Source organism: Oryzias latipes, chromosome 19, assembly GCF_053564925.1.
Source record: "Oryzias latipes strain Hd-rR chromosome 19, Olatipes_Hd-rR_3.1".
NCBI classification, from domain to species: domain Eukaryota; kingdom Metazoa; phylum Chordata; class Actinopteri; order Beloniformes; family Adrianichthyidae; genus Oryzias; species Oryzias latipes.
In genome coordinates, this window is record NC_136255.1 from 24,639,216 (window position 1) to 24,664,850 (window position 25,635).

Here is a 25,635-nt window from a genome sequence, read left to right on the forward strand (position 1 = left end):
TTTTGGCTTCAAGGAACCATTTCCTGCAACGGCACGCCAGAGAGGGAGGGGTCACTCCGCCCCGGCTCATGTGTGTTCACTGCGGACGTCACAACTATAAAGTCATTTGATAAAATTCAGATTTCTTCGCAAAAATAATCCACATTTTCCAAACTTTATTGGAATTTGAGCCCAGCTCTTGGCTAAAACCTACGAAGGTTTGAATGATTTGCTTTGAATAGCTGTTGAGTCAGCTGTCAGAGGTACAGTGAGTGCCAGGTTAAAGTGTGCTCAAACTAATCATGAGTAACTTGAAAGCTTGAGGGTCAAAAAGAACAAAGGCATCAATCTTCTGGATTTTTTTTAAAACTTTTTTCATGAAATATTTGTTCTGTAAAACATTTTTAATTAATTGTGTATGGATCTTTCATTTTGAAATAATTTGTCTTCTTGGTTAAAAACTCCTTTAATTCCTGTCATAATTTTTTTTATTTTTCTAGTTTATTAAAGAACGAATGAACCAGCTCAATGTTTAACTAAAGGCTTGAGCTGCTCTGATTGGTGAGGAGGGAAGCGGTTCTACTTTATCCAGGTTGTTTTGTGGAGCAGGCAGATTCGCGGCTTAATGAGCTTCTCTGGACGTGAACCTGAAGTCTTTTTCTTCCTCATCTCTCAGACCTGATCTGTTGCTAATTGGCCGACTGAGGCTGTTTTCTCAAACCACACGGCTGATTCATCCCAACAACAAATCGGCGAGTCGGATCACAGCAGACTGGTGTAGGAGGGAGTCAGAGCGCTTGTTTGTGCGAAACTGTGCTGAGGTTCAGCTCCCAGTTGGTTCTTTTGATGCATTCAGATGATCAACGTGTTTTACAGAACAGTGTTTACGTTTTCAGAACCTGGCAAACTCTTTGAAACTTTGGCCGACCTTTAAAAAAAAAAAAAAAACTACATTTAGGATGCACAAAAACTGTATCTTAATCCTTGAACTTCAAATATCTTTTAACATAAAGGTATGGAAAGATTTGAAATTCACTGTTTTATTACATTCATTTGGATAATTTTGTGATTTTAGTGATTAAAGTCTGCTATTTGAGTGTTTCTTTTTTTTTTTGCCTGATTGAGATCTTGAAACCATGGAAAACGATGCTGGGGATTGAGAGCTATGTGCCGTCTTGGATTATTTGGAACAGTCTTTTAATATTATTTGGTTATCCTCATATAAAATCCTAGTTCTGACAGTCTTTTGATGGTGGAAAGCAGCATCTTGCTGTCTCTTCCTTTTGCGATGTCGGCACTTTCAGGACTTTATTTGTTGAATTGTGTTTTGTCTTGATGAAATTTTTCTTTACAATCTTAAAACTGAACTCAGCGGCCTCGTGGTAGAGTGTCTGCCCCTAAACCGGCAGGTTGCGAGTTCAAATCCACTGCTGAGTCATGTCAAAGACTTTAAAAGGGGATCCATTTAAAACGTTAACAAGTTAGATCGGGAGGTGAAAACCACCACATTGATACAAAACTTCCTACCAAAATAAGAAAAATTAGTTTCAAATATTCTAGTCAATGCTAGAATAGGAGGTTTTTGTCATAAAAAGGACAGGATTTTCTTTCAATTGTCTAAAAATGTTGAGTTTTCTTTGTTGTCACTATTAAACTCAACGTCTAAACATTTGCAGATATAGGAGGCTTCGTGTTTTGGTCATCAATTTGGTGGTTTTAACCCCCCCATCCAACAATCCAACCCGTTCACACACTCAGGTGTGTAACAAATAATGAGACTTTAACTCTTAACGATACAAAAATCCTGCAACTTGACTCAGAAACTTCTGATCATTGGGTTCAGAGGTTACACCCACATCTAAAAAGCATGATTATGTCAACAACTTTACATGTTGAGTGGACATATGCATGTAAATGTTATTTGTTGATGTTACATGAGATGATTAAGCTGCACATTTCTATTTAGAAACATGTGAGGTTGTCAATTGAAGGAAAAGCTGAATTGGGAGGATGGGAGCCTCTGGATCAGAGATGAGGTGTGGACGGAAGCGTGGGAGAGGAAAAAACATTCAGCTTCTTAAAATGGAGAGAGGGAGGGAAAGCAGAGGAGAAATCCCATGCTTTCTCACTCCCACACCTTTTTGCTCTGCTCTATTCTGGCTCCGGTTCCTCTCGCTGCTGCACTCAGACTCCGGGAAGCAGCCACCGATGCCACGATTTCCTCATCTCGCTTCCCTCCGCAAGAAGAACTTCACTTTTCTTCTGCAAATTCACTTTTTTCACCCACTATTTTTGTCTCTCTGGAGATAATTGGCAGCTTCAGGGAAAACATCCCGGACCTTCACAGTGGGAAGCCTGTTGATCGCAAACTTCATCAAGTTTTTTAACACTTGAGCTGAAAACAATCTATCATTTCTAGACTGAAAGCCCGGACTGAAGTGGATCTGTGATGTAGATCTCTCTCTCCTGCGGTCAAACCTCTAACCCGTCCTCCTCGCATGCCACCATGTTTGCCAGGATCTTCATCCCCAAGAAGCACCGGCAGCGGTTCGACGATGCCGTGTCCCAGAACGTGATCAACCGGCTGTGCCGCAGCAAGAGCATCAGCGAGCCGCAGGGCAGGCTCCGCCGCAGTCGCAGCGAGGACCACTCCGAGCGCCGCCACGGGTCCAAGCGGGCCAGCTCCGTGCCGAGGGATGGCGGGGAACCCGGAGGGCGAGGTGAGGCGGAGAAGGACAGGGGGGTGAGGAAGTCCGTCTCCGGGATCCCGGCGCATCCTCCCTTGGGACCCAATCAGAGGTGAGATTTGGGGGGGGGGGGGGGGGGGGGGGGGTTACTCCTCAAAAAAATCCTTTACTGGACATTTTTTTGTCTTTTTATCCCTAAAAGAAGCCAGAATTGGTGAATTTGGAAGGGACAGACCTGCTGGTCAGAGTTTGGTTAACGCAGCCTCCTCACATGCTCACATAACACCCAGCATGCCTCTCTGCATTTAGCCCGCCTTACATAACCGCAGCTGTAAAGAATACTGTAAATCGGTGTTTTCTCTCCCCTCTGCGTCTCTTTGTTCTGTTTAGACACTCAGGCAGTGCAGCCTGGAGTCATTTCCATGGAAACACGTTGTGGACCTGCAGCTCATCCTCACTTCTCATGGAGGGGTGGGGGATGCAAAAAAAAGAAAAAGAAAACAAATCTGCAGATTGTCAGAAGATTTTGCTTTAGAGCAGAAGGTGTTTGAAGGGAAAACAAAGACCTGAAGTTTGACTCAGGCAACGGGACGTGATGTCCCCCCCGCGTCTCCTGACTCCCACCACCAAGACGTGACAAACGAAAACAAAGAGGAGGCTCCAGCAGCTCCTCTGCAAAAGCTGCAGCTGGGCTCCTCATTCATGCACTGACAGCAAGAATGAAGTAAACAACAACAAGATCACTGTTTTTTTCTATTATTATTAGACATTAATTGGCTTTTTAATTAAAAATGAGTACCGGTAATTAAAACATCTTTTTTTGAGGAAACTGCCTTATAAGCTTGTTTTGTTTGGACAAATGTTTGGAAAATTTTACATCATGGTATATTTCGGCTCGAATTAAAAGGGGATGAAGTCACGGTCAGGTCATGCCAGGTCACTTCAGCATTCGTGTTTTTGTTTGCACCCTCAGGGTCCTCCGCGTCTACCGGGGGAAGAGGAGTTTCGGCTTCACGCTGCGAGGTCACGCCCCCGTCTGCATCGACTCCGTCATCCCAGGTGAGACCCCGGAGACGCCTCCTCCTCTTCCTCCCTCCCTCTGCGTGGAGGCTTGACCTTGCTGTGCATGTTGGTGGGAAAGGTGGAAGCGTTTGAAGTGGGTGGCGGAAGGCCTGACGAGGTGCCGTTGGGCTTCGGAGGCCAGTAAGTGCACCAAAAAGGGATTTTTATGACTCTCAATGAGATGTGAAGAGGAAAACAGTCACTCGTTAGGGGACAAATGACTTTTTATTGATGTTTATGCTTTATTTTGCAGTAGAAATCAGCCAAAAAAGACCTATTCAGTAATTTATTATGTCGTTTTTCTTTTCAAACGCAAACAGAGGCGGTGTTGGAAAAGTTATACAAACCTTCTCTGATTTATTGAAGCACTGGGGGGGTAAAAACCTAATCTTTTATTATATTATTTCGTTTTTTTGCTTGTGTTTACTCAGTCACAAATTAACACGTGGAATTAGAAATTGTTGCCGTACTGCGATGATTAATTCTCATCCATCTGAGTCTGTAAAGATTAGTCACAATCTAAAGTCAACAAAAACACGTAGTTTGTTTAATTTGTCATAATTCAAATCGACTTATGCAACAATTATACAATATTTTAAATGTTTCCTTGAAACCAGACCTCCTATCATTGCTTTTATGGTTATTTTATTGCATTTTTCAGCGTTATCACCTTCATAGTTTGTTAATTCTTTTTTTTAATTGAAATTGTTGTCATATTTTTCATTTGACTGGTTTAGTTGAAGTGAAATTCCAGCAGTTTGTTTAGCGCAAAAAAGTTTAAAGAGTACATTTTATGAGGAAAAAGGCAAAACATTTTGAGTTAAGAAGTAGTTCTATGTCCGAAAAAGGGATATTATTGTAAGAAAAGCTTCAGGGTTTTCTTTCTCGGGTGTAAAGAAGTAATATTCTTCACTGAAGCTTTCCGACTCCCCTGATCTGGACCCCTGAGCTCAGTAGGCAGTCGAGGCTGAAGTTGAGAGAATTTACCGGATTCCTGTGAGAGGCATGAGGTGTGTGTGTGTGTGTTTGTGTGTGTAGCTGTTGATGACATCACACCGCTCGCCCACCATCCTCTCCCACCAACATGTGCTGAAGCAGCTAGAGCTGACTGACTCAGTGGGCCTTATGGAGGTTGAGATGGAGATGGCGGGGGCGGGTGGCACGTCTCCCATCATGGTCTGAAACCCTTTGCTGATTACCCGGAAACCACAAAGGCCTTTAAGAGAAAAAAAAATAGAGCTGAATTAGAATAAGTGATGTCAGTCCGGTGTGAGGAGGCGACGGCAGCCGTTTGTTGTGACACCGCTGCTCCTATTTGCATAAAAGCATTTAGCACGGTGCTCATGTCGATCCCGTTAGTCACCGTTCTGCCCGTCTGCCTGCCGCACCTCGTTAGCCGGACGACATGTGCCAGGGTCCATTTCTCAACCCAAGCTTGATGCCTGATTCTCCTCGTTCCCCTCCCAGATAGTCCCGCGGAGGAGTGTGGGCTGAAGCCGGGCGACCGCATCCTTTTCCTCAACGGGCTGGACATGAGGTTTGTCTTCAACACTCCAGAAAAGACACAAACTTGAAGCTTCCAGTTTGTTTGTTTTTTAATGCAGGAGAAAAGCATGAAGGTAACATTTACCTGTTTTAATTGAAGCACAAAAAATAAATAGGGAGAGTTTTTTGACACACTAACCTTCTTTTATCATACTTTCTGCTGTTTCCACCTGCATGATCGACTTTATTGATAACATCTGATAACAGAACAACTGAAGGAATTTTCTGGTTTCATTTTTCCTTAAAATGACTTGTTTTCCCCTCTTTAAAGACCAACTGCCATCATCTCTCGGTGTATTTTCAAAGCGTTCCCAGTGGTCTCTTAGTTAGTTAGTTCTGTTTACAAATCTGCTCCACTAGGTTGACTTCATCAAATCCCATTTTTTTTCCTTCTCTTTATTCATTCACAGATAAACACGTGGAATTAGAAATTGTTGCCATATTGTGATGATTAATTCTCATCCAAATGAGTCTGTTAAGATTAGTCACGACCTAAAGTCAACAAAAACACATAATTTGGTTCATTTATGATCATTCAAATTGACTTATGCAACAATTGTACAATATTTTAAATGTTAGTTAGTTAAATATGACTTTTTTTTAGCCAGAATCAATAAACCTGTGTTGTTTTCTAGGACATAGTTTCTGCAGAGCAGCAGGAGTTCATTAGGAATACGCCTCTAAGCTAAGGGCGGAAGCTGGCTGTGCTGTTAACGCCCCCTCCTGCTAGCTTACAGCCCCCTCACAAGCCCAACCTAACATTACCGCTGCAGCCAAGATGGCGAACAATGTTGCAGCTGTCCAGCCGTGGAGTTTAGATCCAGATTCCAGCTCAGACGACCAAAACAAAGACATTCGTGGATCTGTTTGTCCACATCGGAATGGAGCGGCGGGAATTTGTGGCGCGGCCAGCGTATTTTTCTACGTCACAAATAACATTGACTTCTGTGGAAATTCAGGAAATATTTGCTTTTTTCTTTTGAGGAGCTACTTTAACACAACAAGAACACAAAAAGGATGCAGAAGAGAAAGACCACAGATATGGATGGTGGAAGAAAACTCAGAAAAAAATCAAATTTCACATGGGGCTTTATCAGATTGAACATTATTATTATTTTGATTTTTTAAGGGGGAAAATACCAATCACGATGTTTTTGTAAATCACAGACTCGCAGATTTGCTTCAAAAATATGTTTTTCATCATATCATCACACACAACCTTAACAAAAAAAAGTATGACCAAATTAGGAGAAATTCAGATGAAAACCTCCATATTAGGACAATAGTTTTGGTTTTAGGGATAAAACGGCAGAAGATAAGTTTTAGTTTTTAAGAAATGCTGAAATAGAAAATCACAGTCAGACTTTCTTATTCTATGAAATTCGCTCAATGAAGTAATCCAAACTGTAAAAAGAACAAAAAAAAAACCACATTTGAATTTCCTAAAGATATTATTTATATAAAAAACTCTCTTACTCTTCTTTAAATGAAGCTAAGCATCAGACAAAAAGGTTATTCTGCATCATAAAGGATGCTGAGCGCAACAGAAAATGTAAATCTAAAAGTGTGTCTGTGCTTGTGCAGGAGGCACCATAGCTAAACTTCTTCTGTGGGGGTCACCCTTCTTCTTTGGTGGACTCCCCGACCTTCTCATTGTCAGCGAGCGAGTGGGAGTCCGGATATCGGTACATTTTACCGGTTTGTTCAGCTCTGAGCAAAGACCTGCAGTCCAGGATGATTGATGGGTGCTTGAAGAAGAAATGAGGAAAAGATTTGTGTTACACTTTTGATAGAGACATTTTTATGGCAGCATTAAAGTACACGTGGGAGGAAAACGGAAGGTTTTCCTTGGCATTTGTGTAAAAAAAGCCACATTTAACCAAACATTATGAAAAAAAACAATACCTCCCCCCACACACACACATCTGACTACTGCCTCTCCTTCTCATGTCCGTTTTGGTCTCCTTGTGCAGGAGCTGCTCCCATGAGAAGGTGGTGTCCATGCTGCAGGGCAGCGGAGCCATGCCCACCCTAGTGGTGGAGGACGGTCCCTGCGACGTCTCCTCAGAACAAACAGAGCTGGACGAACCTGCAAATCTGGCTCCAACCACGACCACTTTGCCCCGATCCCGGTGAGGAGTTGACGTCACGTCCCGGCCGTAGACGTCTTAGACAAAGGTCAATCGTCTTCAAGTTCTGTGTTCTGCAGGTCTCCGGCTCTCAGCTCTCTCCAGTGGGTGGCGGAGATCCTTCCTCCGAGCATCAAAGTCCACGGGCGGACCTTCAGCCAGCAGCTGGAGCATCTGCTCACCATCCAAGAGAGATACACCGTCTGCAAAGCTTTGGAGATCTTCTTCCAGCACCGGTGAGACGCTGCAGAGGCATGAAACACGTATAGAAATGATTTTAACGCAAAACATTTACAAACTGAGAATCATAAACCGGCTATGGAGGAAACTTATTCCAACACTCTGGTGAGACTCCTCCATACGGAAGTCTCTTGTGTTCAATAAAGAAAAAGAAAACGTTTTTCATTTTAATTTTTTGTGATTATTTTGTACACATTTTTCTTTATGTTTTTTGTACTTTTTTTCTTGTTTTTCATGCCAATTTTTCATGTTTTTTGAGTTTATTTTTCGTTTTATTTTTTCGTTTATTTTTCGTTTTTTTTTTCGTTCTAATTTTTCTTCCATGTTTTTCATGTTACATTTTTTTGTGTTTTTCATGCAAATGTTTTTGTGTTTTTCATGCTAATAAAAGCAAATAACTACAAACAAGCTGGACAAAGACCTGATCCTGATTTTTTTTAGGATATTTTTAAACGATTTTAAATAGAATTCTTTCAGTTTTTTGCAATATTTTTTAAAATGATTTTTGACATCATTTTTTTTAGATATGTTTCAATGATTTTCAAGATAATATTTTTATATAGTTTTAAAGTCTTTGATAAAATATTTGTTGTTTTTTTAAGATCTTTTTTTCTCATTTGTTGAGAACATTTTTCCCCGGACCACAACAATTGTAGCGCAAAAGTAAAAAGATGAGGACACATCCACATCTTGCATTACTTAAACTTATTGCTTTACTCTGGAGAGAAAGAGTAACAACGTCAGAGATTTCTGTGGAGTTTGTTTTACAACAATAAGTACTTGTGATGTTTTTGAGATTTTTTATGATATAATTACCGTGAAAGTGTTTGTGTGGAAAGTTTTTATTTGATTTTATTGATGTACCCGCCTGCCTCTGCAGCTTCACGTGCATCAACATTAAAGCACAGAACAAATGGATCTAAAATCTTGAACAAAAAACAAAACATTTGCTCGAAAAACACTGAAAATTAGAACTAAAGTCCAACCATGCTCCGTCTGTGAACAGCCAAGAGCTCTCTGACATTTTCCTCCTCGTCAGCTCTGAATGCCAGCAGAGATGGTGAAGACTCTCTGGCTCTGACTAGCAGATATGTGTTATCCTTGCAGGAACGTGGACACCCTGATCGTTGACGTGTTTCCGGTGTTGGACACTCCGGCCAAACAGCTGATCTGGCAGTTCATCTACCAGCTGCTGACCTACGACGAGCAGGAGCGCTGTCAGAGCAAGCTGTCGCGCTTCCTGGGGTTCAAGAGCAGCGGTGAGTGGCGGCGGCGGCGTCTGCAGACAGAGGCAGGACTTTGGCCTCAAGCCGTTGATGTTTTCCCTGTGATTGGTCGTGTCACAGCTGTGCTGGAGCCGGACGGAGCTTCGGAGCATCACCGGCGGAGCAGCTCTGTGCGCGTGACCGGGACGTCGTACCGCAGCAGCGTCCGGGAGCGGAGCTCCGACGACTGCATCATCGGGACTCACCTGGGAATGGGTACGTGAGCGGGCAGCACCTCCACAGGGATCTACCAACGTTCAAGTCCAATCATGTCAAACCAGTTTATGATGGAAAAGAACAAAAAAGAAATGCTCTTTTGCAAACATTTAACAACATTTCTATAAATATTTCAGAAAAAGTAACAGATTTTATTTTATGTTTAGTGTTCTTTGAAATCAATAAAAGTTATTTTCACTCTAAAGACTTAAATGAACAGCCTAAAACCACATAAACAATAAAAATCATAAAGGTTTTAAACATTTTTGTTTTTTTCAATCCCAAACGCGATTAAAATTTAAGAAGTAAGTAATTTTTTTATGTTTTGCTTGTCCTTGTAAGTATTATTCCCGAATTTATTTTATAATGTTTACATTAATAATTCATTTATTACTCAAGTTTTATTTATTTATTTATATTTCCTGCTTCATGTTTTTATTCTATTTGATTGGTATTGGCTTGTTTCAAGCAATTACAACAAACAAAAGAAATTAAATCATCACATAGATAAATTTAACAGGATGATCACTCATGAAAAATGAAAAATAAAAAGAATTAGAGATACACTTACACATACATTTCATAGTTATTTCTTTTCTATATTTCAGTTTTTTTTATCAAAACCTAAACAGTTTGGTAAACAAGAGTTATTTAGATATATAAACAACAAACAAGCATAAAAAATAATCTGCATGTACTGAAGCCTCAAAGCAAAAAGGATCAGTTTTTATTTTTTAGCATGTTTTATTTTAAAATCATCTTAATTTTATTGTTAAAATAATTGTAAAACTATTTTTAGTTGGTGAGTTTGAGTTGTTTAGTTGTGTAAACAGAAATGAATGGAGCAGTTTTTGTACAGGATTGTCATGAACCCGAGTCACAGAGGAGTCTGTGTTTGTGCTGCTCAGCTCTCAGGTTTTCTAACGTGAAAACCGTCTTAAAGGCTCTGCAGAGCAAACACCTCCCCTCCCATGAACTCCTCATCTCAGCTGCTTCTGTCTTTGATGAGCCCCCCCCTCCCTCCCCGGGAGCACGGAGGCCCATCAGCTGTAGCATCCATGGATCTTCATCACCATTGCTAACTCCTTCCTCCCAGAGCCGAGCCTCTGCCTCCTCTCTGGCTCCTCCATGCTTTCATCTGTCCTCTTAGCTGGAGGGCGGTGGATGAAGGAGGTCTTCATGTCTCCTCGTGCTTTATTGTGCTTTAGGAATTCATTTGGATGAATGTGGGAGCCCGGAGGAGAGGCAGTCAGGAGATGGAACCTCCTTCCCAGAGTCCCCTGACCTCAGTCATGTAGGTATTTCTGCAGTGATCCCTGAGCCCTCAGGTCTGTTCTTTTGAAGAGCCGCTCGTGAAGCATGACTCTGCAAATCGGAGAGCTAACCAGCTGATCCTGCCTCCGCCTTCAGATGACAGGCGTGTACACGGAGCTGGAGAGCATGTTCGCAGGGAAGAGTGTGTCTCCGCTGCGGGGCGGCGGCTCCCCCGCGGAGCCCAAGGCGCCGGGGCAGGCCGAGCCCTTCGGCCGCCCTCTTTCCCCGCTCACACTGCCCCCCCTCACAGGTACCCCGGGGCCGACACTCGCACCCGAACACACTCATGCTGCCAGCTTTATCAGGGGTCCCAGGACATTTGGCTGTCAAGTGCTTATATGCTGGTCTTGATGGCAGATGACAGATGCCATGTTCACATCATATGAAGAAACACATCCACTGATTTGATTTGCTGTGAACATGGCACAAAAACCACTGATTTTTGAATGAGTTGCTCATTCAAATCCAGCAAACTGTGCTTTCCAGGCTTCAGTTTCACTTTTTGTTGCCTAGTTTACCTGTTAAACTGACCCATAGAGAAGGCTGTCACAAGAAAAACTCTCTCTGAGTGTTCAGCAGGGGCAACTCTAACCCTGATCTCTGCAGGAAATCGTAAATCCGGCCTGTCGCTGTCCTGGAAGGAGCCTCTTCCGACCCCCGTGTACGAGATCCACCACCAGAGCAGCGTGGACTCCAACCCCTACGTCAGCCTGGAGAGCCCCCCGGCCTCCCCTCTGCTGTCAGACAGCGGTCCGAACACGACGACCCGCCGCAGAAAGCTCTTCACCTTTTCCCGGCCGCCTCGCAGCCGGGACACCGACAAGTTTCTGGACGCTCTGAGTGAGCAGCTGGGTCACCGGGTCACGCTGGTGGACGACTTTGCACCCGGCGAGAACGACTACGAGGAGGTGAGCAGAAACGTCATTCCAGTTCTTCAAATAGGGAGTAAATTCTACTCATCTACTTTTCTAACATCTGCTTTTCCTTTTCCTTTCACACACTTCTGCTCTTTGCTTGAATCTGTCCCCTTAACACACATCACACAGTCATCTGCAAAGATTGTGATCCATCGATCCCCATTCTAACTCTGTCCAGTTTATCCTGGAAAGAAAACAGCGGCTGAGCAGACGGTCGCACCACACGACTGACGACTGATTCTGGCTTTTGTCTCAAATCAGTCTCTGTAGAGTTTTTAAAGTCACCTCCGACAAACACAAAGCTAAAACATCTCAATGTCTAAATTTTTCTGGAAAAGATCTGAGATGCTTTGCAGCAGTTTCTAAAACGTGAGGTTATAACATTTCTTTGCATTTATTTCAGCTTTGGGTCAAAGAGATGTCCTGAATGTCAGTAACGGCATTTTTCTGGCCAGTTGGCGACAGATGACAGTTTAACAGTCATCGATTTTTAGCAAACGAAAATAATCGGACTCTCATACATGTGAACTTCAGCTGATCGTTTTTTTTCAGGAGACCCAAAAAATATTTACTCTATTCAAACTTAGGGCTCCAAATTAATATTTTCCCCCGTTTCTATATTTTCTATCAAATTGTAATTGTTAGAATTGGAGGATTTGCTGCTGTTAACATGGATTTTTTTTTAACCATTTGAACATTTGCAGTTAAAAACAGCAGAAGAAAAAAATAAAAAAATAAAAAATTTATTTAATTTTTTATTGGGATTATCCATAAAATGAGCTGAAAACTAAAAGTCCTTGTTCCTCTGTGTCACTAAAATTTCAGGCTTGAATAAAGATTCAAAGCTTGTAAGAATTTAAATCAGATTAGTGATAAAAGTTTTAAAAAGTCTTCATGTAAAAATCTATTAGTTTTAATTTAAAATGAACAGAAAGCTTTAATGGTGGAAAAACATGACTTTTTTTAAAGGTACATAATATTTGGAATGGGAAATACATTATTAATAAGTATTTATTATTAAAAAAATATGAATAAATATATGAACAAATGGTGTTAAACTTTAGCCTCTTTCAGTTCTGGGGGTGAAACAATGATTCATGTCTCCTGTATTCACAACTGGTTCTTACTTTAAGACAACTTTAAATATCAAGGGAGATTTTAGTGAGCTGATGGTGAAAAATAATAATCCTTTAATTATCTTGGCTGCTGTTAAGGACTTCTCGGAAGAATGAGTCAGGGCGTTATGGTGGTTTTTAGTTCTCCTGTGGAACAAAATCAGGCCTTTATAAGGCTTCCTCTTTGACTTCTTTAAAGTTTTGCTTCTCACATTCAAAGCTCTAAATGAACTCATTTATTACCCAGCTTCCCCCTCATGAGATCCACTGTGTACCAGGTTAAACATTAAAAAAACACTTTCCTCCAAAAGGTTTTTCAGACTTCCCTGCATCCATCCCACACACCACAAGAAATGTTCTGACAGATACAAAACTTGAATCTCATCAATTTTATGAAATAGAAACACAAGAAAAGTCATGTTTATATTCTTGAAAATGTGTCTCTAAATAGGTTGTAATCCTAAAAACAAATGAAAAAAATGTGTTATGGAAGGAATGTTAGCTTTGCTTCACATCCTTTTCACTCACACTGTATCTCTGCTGGCAAAATGACTGGAGGAGTAAGACTTTATTATTGTATCACACGAACAGATACGTGAAGATGGTTGTCATGGTTTGAGGAGAAGAGGTGAACCTGTAAGTAACACTCAGTTAGGCTGTAGAGCATCATTACGTTGCCGTGCTTCCTGTTTCCTGAATGTTTTTTCTGTTTTAAGCAGAGCTGCTTTTTTTGCTGCTTCTTTATATCAGTACATTTTCTGTGCTTCACATGTAGACGCGTGTAAGATCTGCAGATGTTTCAAACACTTTGTGCTTAAAAATCATTTTCTTTTTTGTGTAAAAATTACAGAACCGGAGTAAACATTTGACAGATTTCTGTCCTTTTTCACTCAATCCTTAGTAAGTTTCTGTTTTCAAGTATTTAATCAACTGACACTGTAAGTTCAATTAGACTGCTAATTATCATAGAAATTCAGAGGTGTAACCAGAAGAAGCTCTGATGGTGATTAGTGTTAAAGTTCGGAAAAGTTACCAGAAGAAACTCTGATGGGGATTAGTGTTAAAGTTCGGAAAAGTTACCAGAAGAAATTGATGATGATTAGCGTTAAAGTTCGGAAAAGTTACCAGAAGAGACTCTTCTGGTGATTAGTGTTAAAGTTTAGAAAAGTTACCAGAAGAAGCTGATGATTAACATTAAAGTTCGGAAAAGTAACCAGAAGAAACTGATTATGATCAGCGTTAAAGTTCTGAAAAGTTACCAAAAGAAACTGATTATGTTTAGTGTTAAAGTTCGGAAAAGTTAACAGAAGAAGCTGAGGATGATTAGCGTTAAAGTTCGGAAAAGTTACCAGAAGACGCTGATTATGATCAGCGTTAAAATTCGGAAAAGTTACCAAAAGATGCTGGTGATTAGCGTTAAAGTTCAGAAAAGTTACCAAAAGATGCTGATGATTAGGGTTAAAGTTCGGAAAAGTTACCAGAAGAAGCTGATGATTAACACTAAAGTTCGGAAAAGTTACCAAAAGAAGCTGATTATGATCAGCGTTAAAGTTCGGAAAAGTTACCAGAAGAAACTGATGATGATTAGCGTTAAAGTTCGAAAAAGTTACCAAAAGATGCTGGTGATTAGCGCTAAAGTTCTGAAAAGTTTCCAAAAGATGCTGATGATTAGCATTAAAGTTCGGAAAAGTTACCAGAAGAAGCTGATTATGATCAGGATTAAAGTTCGAAAAAGTTACCAGAAGAAGCTGATTATGATCAGGATTAAAGTTCGGAAAAGTTACCAGAAGAAACTGATGATGATTAGCGTTAAAGTTCGAAAAAGTTACCAAAAGATGCTGGTGATTAGCGTTAAAGTTCTGAAAAGTTTCCAAAAGATGCTGATGATTAGCATTAAAGTTCGGAAAAGTTACCAGAAGAAGCTGATTATGATCAGTATTAAAGTTCTGAAAAGTTAACAGAAGAAACTGATGATGATTAGCGTTAAAGTTCGGAAAAGTTACCAGAAGAAGCTCTGATGATGCGCCTCCTTCCTCAGATGAGTTTCCCGGAGGATCAGGATCCTGGATTCATGTCCCGGCGGCTCAGCAGCGACAGCAGCGAGGACCACAGCTGCAGCGATGAAGCCTCGTCTCCGACCTACTCCTCTGGTTCTGAACCGATTCCCCCTCCTCCCAACCAGAGCCCCCCACCTCCTCCTCCTTTCCAGGCTCTGATCCCCCCACCGCTTCCATTCACCGACACGCTCCCGCCTGTGCGCTTCTCCCCGGAGCACGTCCCCCGCAGTCGGATGCCCTTCCAGCCTCACCATCCCATCATACCTCCTCCACCGCCTCCCCTGAGGACGCTCCTGTCCAGCCGCCCCCCTCTCCACAAAGTCCTTCCCACCAGGGAAGGAGACAAGGCTCACCAGCGCTTCCAGCTTAACTCAACCCGGTTCTCTCAGTGCCCCACCACCCTGGGAACCTCCACCTTACGCTCAACCCAGCCCTCCCGCCCCTGCTACCTACCGCGCCAGCTCAGCCAGCCCCAACCCATTCGCCAGCCGACCCCTCAGCCCTCCCCCCAGCTGCTGAGGCAGAGCCAGCTGGTCCTGCAGAGGCACCACCAGCTCCATCACCAGCACAGCTACCAGGGCCCAATGCCACCCTCCCTGCAAGACCCCGCCCCCACCGGCTCCTCGCTGCTCTCCCAGCCATCTGAGCCTCAGTCCCTGCCTCTCAAGATCAACCAGCAGGACACCCAGCAGGTAACGTCTGCACAGATATGTCAGGAGCCTCCGCTCACCTGTTTTCAAACCACCCGTCTGTCACCTCCAAGGCTCCCCCACCTCCACCTCCACCCCTGCCACCACCCTGCGACCCGCCTCCGCGACCCAAGACGGGCCGCCCCACCTCAGACAACCAGATGAGTGTGAAGAGGCTGCGCTGGGAGCAGGTGGAGAACTCTGAGGGAACCATCTGGGGTCAGGTGAGCTATGATTTCAATATTCTGTTTTCACTGTTCTTCTGTCTCACTGCGGGTCTGAGCAAACATTTTACCACTGCCACATTTTTATTATTAATTATTTTTTAGAAATAATGAAGGACACCCCCCCCCCCCCTGAAAAAAAAAGCAAAAACAGATGACATCACAGTGGGAAAAAACGTCAAAAAAAGGAATGGGGCCATAATCTCTTTAAAAAAATTTCATTATCCACTAAACCAACATACACGTGTCTGGGACATCGAAAGGAAGTTTTAAAAGGATTATGGGATGGCCACAGGACCAACGGCTTGGTGGCCAGTCAGTGACAGTGTGAAATTTTGTGATTTTCCCATAATATGGGGAAAGGAAACTTTGGTTACAGCGATCTTCACCAAATTTCACACACATGCTAGCAGGTTAGCTCTTCAAGCACAACCAACGTTTTGATGACCTTTGGCCTTGGTAAGGCAACAATTATGCATTTGAAGAGAAGACCAACAAAAAAAACACGTTCTACATATTTAATCTTTTTCTCGGGATTTCAGCCTTTTGCCCCGTGGAGAAAATATTCCTTTTTGAAGTTTGTAGATTTTGAACAAAAATGGCGTTTCCCTGTTGCTCGCACTTTTTCTTACCGGATCATTGTGAAAATGTGCTTAATTGTACTTAAATCCTTGGATCGAGCTGATCAAAATGATTCGCAATATGAACATATTAGAAATGTGGCCGTGGTTAATCAAAAAAACTCTGTTGCCATGGAAATCCGTTAATTTACATATTCTTCTAAATAGTACATAGATCTGTTAGTCGAGTGGGGCAGGTGGGGAGAGTGGGGGGCATATAGTCAGTAGGGGGGGGTAACAAGGAGGGGAAATTGCCACACAATTTGATTTAGTTTTGGAAAAAACAAAAAGTTTGTCATCCTCTTCTCACCTTGGAGGAGGTTCTCACTCCGCCCACACCTCTTCTGCCGTATTTGGAAGGTCTTCTGTTTCTCAGATGAGTCACTGCGGCATCAAAAGAACAATCTGCTTTCAGAAAATGTCCGAATCTGAAACTGCTGCCAACTCTCGACAACAAATCTGATTTCAAGAGTCTGTCTGTTTTAGCTCGGAGAGGAATCGGACTACGACAAGCTGAGCGACATGGTGAAATACCTGGACCTGGACCTGCACTTTGGGACTCAACGCAGATCCAGTACGATTCATTTAGAATCTTTTTTAACCATCACACTCATCGTTCAGTGTCGTTTTCGTGGTCTACCCTCAAAATGCTTCTGGATAACGGTTCAAATCCCCTGTTTCTGTGTGTGCCTCCACAGTTCTGATGTTATCCATGTTTGGAGCTGCTCCATTCACCTCCAAATCCATTCTCCATGTGGCACCATAGTCTTTCTGCCTTGTCTGAGTCCAATAATAACACAGACCTGCCAGAGGGGGGGTGGCGACTGTAATGGATGAAGCTTCTCTTCATCTGATAGCGGGGCTGTGTTATTAAGCCATCAATCTGCCGTCTGCAGGCTCTCTAACTTGTGTAGACCTCCCGGTGCCTGGAGAACAAATCCTTACACTCTTGTTAAAATGATCAGTCTCTCCTCCAGAGCCAGCCTTCCTGCCGGAGAACTTTAAAAAGAAAGACGTGGTGGAGATTCTGTCCCATAAGAAGGCCTACAACGCCTGTGAGTACACGCCTCCCTTCTGCTCCTGGTTGGTCCGTGCTTTTTTGGCGACCATGTCAGGGTAGAGCAGATCTTCAGCCTTGATCCAACTCAGAAAAGGACTCCTGTCCTCCAAAGCTACTTGATTGCTACTCTTCCGGTGCTGTCTTCCTGTCAAAATCCGTCTCTCAAGAAGTTTTAAAAAGGAAACTTGGGTTAAATTAAATTCCATTTTAGCCATAGAAGGGCTTTTCATTCGAGATCAAGGAGCATAAAGGGCTGTAAACAAAAGCTACCAGCAAACAATAACTTTATAAATCGTTTTAAAACATTTTCAAATTCCAAATTCACACAAATGGCCCTTCATCACTTTTACCGACATTCACTTCACTCCCTCATATTAAAACTGAGGCATGAAACTAAGAAACGTAGCTAGCAGAGAAACAAATAGTATTGTGGGGGATCCATTTACCCCGGGGCCAGGCCCGACCACAAGGGGGGTCGCCACCGCAGACCGCAGCAGCGGAGGGTCCAGTCCACAGCTGTAGGCCCTCCCAGGCCGAGCCAGCAGAGCCCCAGAGGAAAAAAGAAAGGGATCCCCACGAGGAAGCTCTAGAGTTCACAATAAATACATGAGTTTAGAATAAATAAGTTTGGGTGCTGCTTGTTTTTGGGTCGTCCGGGTCCGTGGAGGGTCGTAGAGAGGAGAGGTCGCACAGGTGGGTCAGTTCCCTTGAGGCTCGTAAGGCCGCCTCAAGGGACGTCATGAAAATGGAACGTACCATTGTTCTGCGTGTGGTAAGTGTATTGTGATACACTTACATACATTTACTTTTGTCAATTCCTCTGAAAATAATATAAACCTGTTTGTCACCTCAAGACAACATACAAATAAAATGGTTGCTATGGAGATAACCCAACAGAAAAGCTGCCATTTTGAAAACAGGAGGAGAGTGCGGGGCGTGTAGCGGTCGTACAGCCAGTTACAGGTGGCCCAAAAGGGGGCGGTGAGGGCGGGAGGGGATTCTCTTTTTGAATGTTCACTGATGTGTCTGGGTTATGAGATGATCTGGGTTTCATAACCGGCAGATAAACATTCACTCAGCAGCTGGAGACACAGCGATCTCCTCCATCTCATCTTCCTCTTCCTCCTCCTCCTCTTCCTCTGCAGCCATCCTCATCGCCCACCTGAAGCTGTCCCCCGCCGAGCTGCGCGAGGTGCTGATGAACATGAGCACGGACAGGCTGGAGCCGGCCCACATCAAGCAGATGCTGCTCTACGCGCCCAACGAAGACGAGGTCAAGCAGTACGAGCAGTTCGAGGAAGACCCCAACAAGCTGAGCGAGCCGGACCAGTTCATCTTCCAGGTTCCTCTTTGAGTCGAGCGAAAGCTCAAACCGCCGCGCGGGATGGTTTGAGCCAACGTGAGGTTTCTGCATTTCAGATGCTGATGGTGCCCGAGTATAAGACTCGCCTGCGGAGTCTGCATTTCAAGACGACTCTGCAGGAGAAGACGGAGGAGATGAAGGTGGCCTTTGATTACATCTACAAGGCTTCAGTGGAGCTCAGGAGCAGCAAGAAACTAGCTAAAATCCTGGAGGTAAAGAAAGGCCTATCCGATCAAAGGCTGAATCCGGCGATGAAACTCAATGTTTACCGTGCTTTTATTTTTCCACCAACAGTTTGTTCTCGCCATGGGAAACTATCTAAACAACGGGCAGCCGAAGAGCCACAGAACGACCAGTTTTAAGATCAACTTCCTCACTGAGGTGCAGCTCATGCTTCCCATGTTTGACCATCATCACGATTTCAGGCTCTAACCCGTCCCTCCCCTCCCTCCGCAGTTAAGCACGACCAAAACAGTGGATGGGAAGTCCACTTTTCTCCACATCTTGGCCAAATCTTTGTGCCAACACTTCCCTGAGCTGCTCAGCTTTCCTAGAGACCTCACAACGGTTCCTCTGGCTGCTAAAGGTAACGGCAGAATCGGTTCAGACGGGCGGGCTTTCTTCTGCCGTCCTGGACGACTCGATTTGCTCTTATTGCGCCTTTAACCCTTGTGCTATCTTAGATGACCCCACCCTTACGGTGACGTGTTCTCCCTACCATGACAAAGTTGGATAAAGGTGGAAAGATTTCATGTAATCCATGGACACCAGTAAAGATCACAAATCATTGGGTCTAGTGGGTCTAGATGACCCAACTCCCAATGTCAAAGTGCCTAGGACAGCACAAGAGTTAAGTCTACCAACACAACCAAAGTTTTGTTGTCCTTTGATTTTTCCCCTGAAAAAAAATCACGTCAAATGTAAATTGTCCTAGAGATTTTAATCTTTCACCTCATAATTCCTCCAGCATTATTGGGAAGTTATTGGGGGAAACAATATGATTTAGAGAAGTTGTAGATTTAGAACAGATTTTGCAGAAGTGGCGCTCCCCTGTTGTTTACTGTGGAAATGTTACACATGAATCGTCAACTCAAGCTGAACGAAACAATATGACATACGATATGAAGGTATTAAGATTATGAGTGGGGTTGACAAAAAGCCTCTGTTGCCAAGGAAATAAAAAAAATTACTTTTGCAGATTCATCTAAACATGACCTAGATTTGTTCGTATGCTCCAGGCGACCAAAACATAAAATGGTTGCTATGGAGATAAACCAATAGAAAAGCTGCCATTTTGAAAGAGGGCTTACTTTCATTTTATTGAATTGTGCAGCTCTGACCTGGGAGACAAGAGTAGACGGGGGGGGGGGGGGGGGGGGGGGCAGCGGCTAAGCCAGTGATGGCGGGTCAAAACGGGGCGATGGGAACGGAGGTGGAGTGTGCCTGCAGGCCATGGCACGCTGCTTGCGACTTTCATCTGTTAGTTTTATTTCATTTTAAATTTCCTAAAAAGAAAAATGAAACCCCAAAAAATGTAAACGATACGTTTGAACATAAACAGCCAACAACTTTCATTTTGAGACGGAAAAGGTTGAAAAGTCTATCTAATCCTTGAGATATAAACTCGACTTCTATTATTATACTATCAACACGTTAGAGATACAGTTTTCATTTTAATTTAATTTCAATTTACAAAATCAATTTATTTACATCTATACAAGAAAGTCTATTATGTAGACTATACATTTATATACATCCGAATGAACACTTATTTTAATTAACACTTATTAATTGACTTACATTTTCTTTCAGGACTTTTATTTTAAATTCACAGAATGTATTAATGGAAACCTTTTTTCTTTGTTCCTTAAATTAATGTCTGGCCGCAGACTGAGCCCTCAGTTTTAGAAATTCCCTACTTTATGAATCAAGCAGCTATAGCACCCAAAACAGATCTAGTGGTTAAAATCCCATTTGGTGCTTTTCTTAGCGTTTTTTTTATTGTTCTTCTAACAGTGAACCAGAGAGTCATCACATCCGAGCTGAGCGACCTCCACGCCACCATCCAAGACATCAGGACGGCCTGTCAGAAGATCCCCGCCACCCCTGAGGATCACTTCACGTCTGTCATGAGCGTAAGCCTCCACATGCAGAAAACATTCATGTTTTAGAATATTACCGCTTCCCGCAAAGGTTCCTTTATTTCTGAGATCTACCTAAAAGCAGCCAGCTGTAATAAAACTGAGATTTTCCCTGATTTTCTCGTCGTTGCTGCTTTTTCACTCATTTCAATCTAAATCCCGATCATTCTGGATGAATAATGAAGAAAACCATCCTTTTTTGTTGTTTTTTAGTTTATTTTTTGCTTAGTAGTCAGTGTGTCGTGTCAGATCTAATAGATCAGAACAGTTCATTCAAATGGAAGTGATTTAAAGAAAAAAAAACATAGTAGGGTCCCTGAGAGAATATTGTCTTTAAGTATCTTGAAATAAAACTTTGATCCGATCATTGATCAATCATTTAACGTTTTCTTTGAGCCTCCTGGTTTCTGATGGAAACTCTTTTCAATCAATAACGTTCAGCTCACATGTTGCTGTTTAATTCGATCAATAAAACAGAATTTAATTTAGCTTAAAACGGAAAAGAATGGAACTGTTAGAGTCACCATTTAAATTTGTCTTTTCCGACCAATTTAAAAAAAGAAAAAGTTAAAAAAAAACGCATGTGGCCGTTGAAGGATGCAGCCCTCGAATGCGGACACGCCCAACGACTCGACAGTCACCTGTCCGTCAATAGATCCCGCCTCCTTTTTAAATGCAACTGAAAACTGTTTATTAAATTCTTTTCCAGTAAGTTTTTCATAAAAATAAAAGCAGCCAAGTAGTTGAAAATGTTTGTTGAAACCACAGTTTAGCATGTTTGTATTCGTTAAAATAAAGACAAACACTTGATGTGTATAATATGTTGTACCCCGTTGTTCTCTTGTTCACTTTTAAAGGTGTTTCTACTCAAAAGTCAAAGGTTTCCACTTGTTCTGCACAGAATTTAAATGTTTTGTTTTTTTGTCGCACCACTGCAGTTATAGTGTGGAGTCTGCCTCTAGTGGCAAGATTGTGAAATGACAATGAAATTTGTGAAATGTCAAAATCAAGATTTTTTTTAATGTATTTATGGTTGTGCTTTTTCTAAAATGAGGATTTAAGAACTTCCAAACTGCCGTTTTTTTCTTATTTTTCGCTGCCATTTCTGCAGAGTTTCCTGGAGAACAGCCATCCTGCCATCCAGTCTCTGGAGTCCCTGCAGAACCGAGCCATGGAGGAGTTCTCCAAAGTGGCCTCCTACTTTGGAGAAGACAGCAAGTCCACCAGCACAGAGTCGTTTTTTGGCATCTTTGCAGATTTCATGACCAAGTTTGAGGTAAACTGTGTAAATGGATGTATTTTTTTTTTTTTAGTGATGCAAAGTACAGCTGACGGTGGAATAAATACATTAAAGTCCCGAGACGAGTCTGACTCAGGCTTTTATCTTCCAGAGAGCGCTCTGCGAGACTCAGCCTCCAGAAAACCCCCGGAGCCCCAGACTGTCTTCCCCTCTGGCCTGGTAGGAAACAGAAGAGCAGAGAAAGAAAGTTCCCTCTGCTCTCCACAACCAAAGTGCCAAGATCACACCCAGAGACTCGGAAAGCAACAGGAACAGAGACGCTGTCACCCAAACAGAAACTCGCAGCTTCACACCGCAGCAGACGAGGGCAGCAGAGCTGCGGCTGCAGGTGCTGCAAAGAGCAGAGATGCCACGTCTTTATACAATCTCTGCATCCTTTTGGAACGCACGTCAGTTTAACATGCAAGACTCCCTGTCCCTGCAGCAAAGGGGGGATTTAAGATGTTTATTATACAACTATAAAGTTTATATTTTCTATCAGATCCTATGAAAGAGCTGTAAAAAAAGGAGAGGAGGACTTGGAATTCACAAGCAGCTAAATGATGCATTCACTGCCTCCCACAGAGCAGGTTTTCTGAGTTTTGTTATTTAAGGAGGACCGATGAGGATGTGAGGGATGAGAATCACTTCACACCCACTTCTGGTTCGACTCTGCTTACGAACACGATCGCCAGTTTGAAAAAAGAAACGTGACCCTTCTGAGGACAAGCTGTGATTTTAAACACAAAGCCGCAAAATTGGATGAAAAAAACAAATATTGTGTCCGGCTGCCGTCCGGGACGGAAAAGACAATTCTTCTTTCTTTCTTTCTGCACCCTTGAGCCAGAATGTCTCCCCTCCCACATCCTTAAGAACTCAACCAAACGTGCACGTACCTGGTACCCGTCAAAAATGATGACATCACAGCGGGAGAAACCATCAAAAAAAAAAGTGAAGTAAAACAGCTGGTGCCAAAATTTCTTCTTGGGTGTTATAAAAAAATCTATTTGAATAATTTTTAAATCTTCGCAAGAAGCGATCTTGACTAAATGCCACCTGTTTAGGTCCACAACCACAACCAAAGTTTCTCTAACCTTTAACTCCGGGAAGACGCCGCCATCTTGAATTTAATTTAAAAACAAAACTGCTATAAATTGAAACTCCTCCGTGCGATTTCGATCTATCACCTCACAACTCCCCGAGGATTTTTGAGAAGCTCCTCTGGGAAAAATGTTTGTTTCACAGTTTTGATCAGCGTTAGCTTGGCGAGCTCACAACAATGGCGTTTACCTGTTGCTTGCCTTTTTTTTTTTTTTTTACCAGAATCAAGTGAAAGTCGTTGGCTGAACGAAACAATAGGACAAACAATATCAACATATAAGGAATGTGAGGGCAGTCAACAACAACAAAAAACTCCGTTGCTAAGGAAATCCAAAAATGTACTTTAGCCGATTCTTCTAGAAATGACATAAACGTGATCGTCACCCCAAGGCGACCAAAAAATATAATGGTTGCTATGGAGATAAAACCAACAGAAAACCCACCTTTTTGAAAAATATGTTGTTTTTTTGAACAATTGGTCACATGCAAATCTAACCGGGGGAATTGAGGCAGAAAAAGAGAGTGACTTTACTTTTCTTTTCATCAAGACATGAAAAAGATTAAATAATAATAATTCTGGAGATAAAGCCCATAAATAAACATAAAAGGTAATTAAAATGGCAATATGGTTTTAAAATAAACTTTTCAAGCATGTTAAAAATATATAATTTCATATTATTATGTCATTTGTAAAAAGAATAAATGTTGGTTGCTAAGGAAAAAATTGACAAATTATTCAAAGATAGGAGCACAAAACTAGCTAATCCTGATTATCAGATATGAAAAACGTTCTGTGGTTGCTACAGAGTGGTCCCTTCAGACTATTATTCAAAAAAAACTTTTTCCTTTCAAATTAATAAAAAAAAATTAAGAAATATTAGTAAGTAGATGCTGAACTTGAGTCATAAATCCTAAAAAAAAAAAACCCAGAAGATTTAAACCGGATGGGTTCAAATGTAGATTATTAATCCAGTAAAAATCGCCCTCAGATCCCGGCTGCTTTGTCTTTGATTGAACATTTCGACAAAAGGTCACCTGTGGCTGCGGCGTCAGCACCGTTTCAAGTCGTGTGGGCGGACCGGCGAGCGTCAACAACAATGGATGTCCTCATTTCTGACAGAACAAAGAGACAAAAGACAGATGAAAACTCCCAGCTGCCCATGAACTACACGTGGGAGAGAGAAAAAAACAAAAAACCATCCTGCTGTCAGGTATTGCATTCTGCTTCAGTGGTTGTCATGGTGACATCATGACTCATCTACAGTGCTATGGACTTGTGTTGTATCCATGACAATGATCTACTGTTTAAGGTGTAAATTTAGTCTTTTCTATGCACCGTTCATCATGTGCATTTGTACGCTGGCGTCCCACTTTATTTATTTGTCTTTTTTTTTTTTTCCTGCTCATCTCACAGCTTCAGCTGACGAGGCCTTCTCGTCACCGTGCAAGCGCGGCGGCTGCTGTAGGTGTCGTGGCGGTGTTTTCTTGTCCCAGTCCAAAGCATGACGGTGCGGTTCAAGTGTTGAGATGTGCAGCCGGTAGCGTCTCCGTTTCCACCCTTTTAAAGCTTTGAAGAGAAAATCCTTTTGATTTTTTTGTCGTAGTTTTCTATGTATGCTCATGTCTTGTGCTCTCTAGACTTTCAAATAAAGAAAATGTTTTTCATCAACGAGTCTTTTATTTTATGTTTTAATTTCCAGTGGGGGGAAAAATGCATTATATAAACATTTTTTGATTAAAATTTTCTCACAACGTTGCTGCAGCTCACTTAGTTTTTTTTTAAATATCTTTTCAAAATATTTGTTTAATTTTCAGATTCAGGTCTGGACGGGACAAAAACATTCCTGTTTTTCCCCTTAACTCAGAAAAAAGTTCCTCTTTTTTCAAAAGTTCACAGCAGGCCCACATGGTAGCACCTCCACCCCCATGCTTGACAGCTTGTAGGAGTTTCTGCAAAAAACAATGTGTTCTCTTCTGATCCATGAAGCCTCGTGATGATTTCAGACAGTTTTTTTTGTCCTAACTTGTTGCTTGGTAACTACCTTCATACTTATATTATTTTGGACTTTAATGGATCTGTTATGACGCTCTTTGCCGTTTTCTGCATTTCTCTGAGCATTTTACTCTTGAACTCGATGGTAGACGGTGCCTCTTGTTCAAGTTTGATCTTAACTTGCAAAAAAAACAATAAAAAAGGTTGAATTTAATTGCACTTTTGGAGATAATTTCTCAAAGATTTTTGCAGGTGCTGTTTGTTCCATCTGGTAACAGACCTAAATGCACACGTGTGGACACGAACAAACGATCAGCATCGATCAGCTACATCCAGTTCATAAGTAACATGACCTTCCGTGGTCTATAACAGACGTAAAATTCAATGAAGCTGCTTTAAATTTGGGGCTTTGGTATGAACAGAATGTAAAGAAGAGGCTCTTCGGATTATGGTGGACACAGTGAATCTACGGACGTCCAGCCTCCCTCATGCCGTGGTGCAGCGGCCTGATCAGAAGGTTGCAGGTTCGATTCCTGCCCAGCCTTGGAATGATGGCGCCACCAGCGTGTGATTGTATACAGCGCTTTGGGCCTTCGAGGAAGGTAGAAAGTTTACGAGACGGTGGCCGATCACAGTAGC

At 42.2% G+C, this 25,635-nt stretch overlaps 1 protein-coding gene across 9 annotated transcripts in view; it reads left to right on the forward strand.

Annotated features, from left to right (window-relative positions):
• grid2ipb (glutamate receptor, ionotropic, delta 2 (Grid2) interacting protein, b) overlaps positions 1-24,672 on the forward strand; it is a 40,163-nt gene extending 15,491 nt beyond the window's left edge. For 5 of the 9 annotated variants that reach the window (XM_078937096.1, XM_023949494.2, XM_078937094.1 and 2 more), the window contains 22 exons: positions 2,497-2,778; positions 3,640-3,725; positions 5,196-5,265; positions 7,247-7,405; positions 7,483-7,638; positions 8,750-8,901; positions 8,989-9,123; positions 10,332-10,417; positions 10,534-10,687; positions 11,044-11,345; positions 13,061-13,105; positions 14,508-15,218; positions 15,290-15,439; positions 16,546-16,633; positions 17,025-17,114; positions 18,265-18,461; positions 18,539-18,694; positions 18,777-18,863; positions 18,939-19,068; positions 20,499-20,617; positions 21,735-21,899; positions 22,015-24,672. In XM_078937096.1, the coding sequence (XP_078793222.1) occupies positions 2,497-2,778; positions 3,640-3,725; positions 5,196-5,265; positions 7,247-7,405; positions 7,483-7,638; positions 8,750-8,901; positions 8,989-9,123; positions 10,332-10,417; positions 10,534-10,687; positions 11,044-11,345; positions 13,061-13,105; positions 14,508-15,218; positions 15,290-15,439; positions 16,546-16,633; positions 17,025-17,114; positions 18,265-18,461; positions 18,539-18,694; positions 18,777-18,863; positions 18,939-19,068; positions 20,499-20,617; positions 21,735-21,899; positions 22,015-22,086 (3,592 nt within the window). In that variant the 3' untranslated portion in view covers positions 22,087-24,672. The remainder of the gene's footprint in view (positions 1-2,496; positions 2,779-3,639; positions 3,726-5,195; positions 5,266-7,246; positions 7,406-7,482; positions 7,639-8,749; positions 8,902-8,988; positions 9,124-10,331; positions 10,418-10,533; positions 10,688-11,043; positions 11,346-13,060; positions 13,106-14,507; positions 15,219-15,289; positions 15,440-16,545; positions 16,634-17,024; positions 17,115-18,264; positions 18,462-18,538; positions 18,695-18,776; positions 18,864-18,938; positions 19,069-20,498; positions 20,618-21,734; positions 21,900-22,014) is intronic. The other 4 variants (XM_078937098.1, XM_023949497.2, XM_023949495.2 and 1 more) reach the window with 3 other exon arrangements.
• Positions 24,673-25,635: the final 963 nt, after the last annotated feature.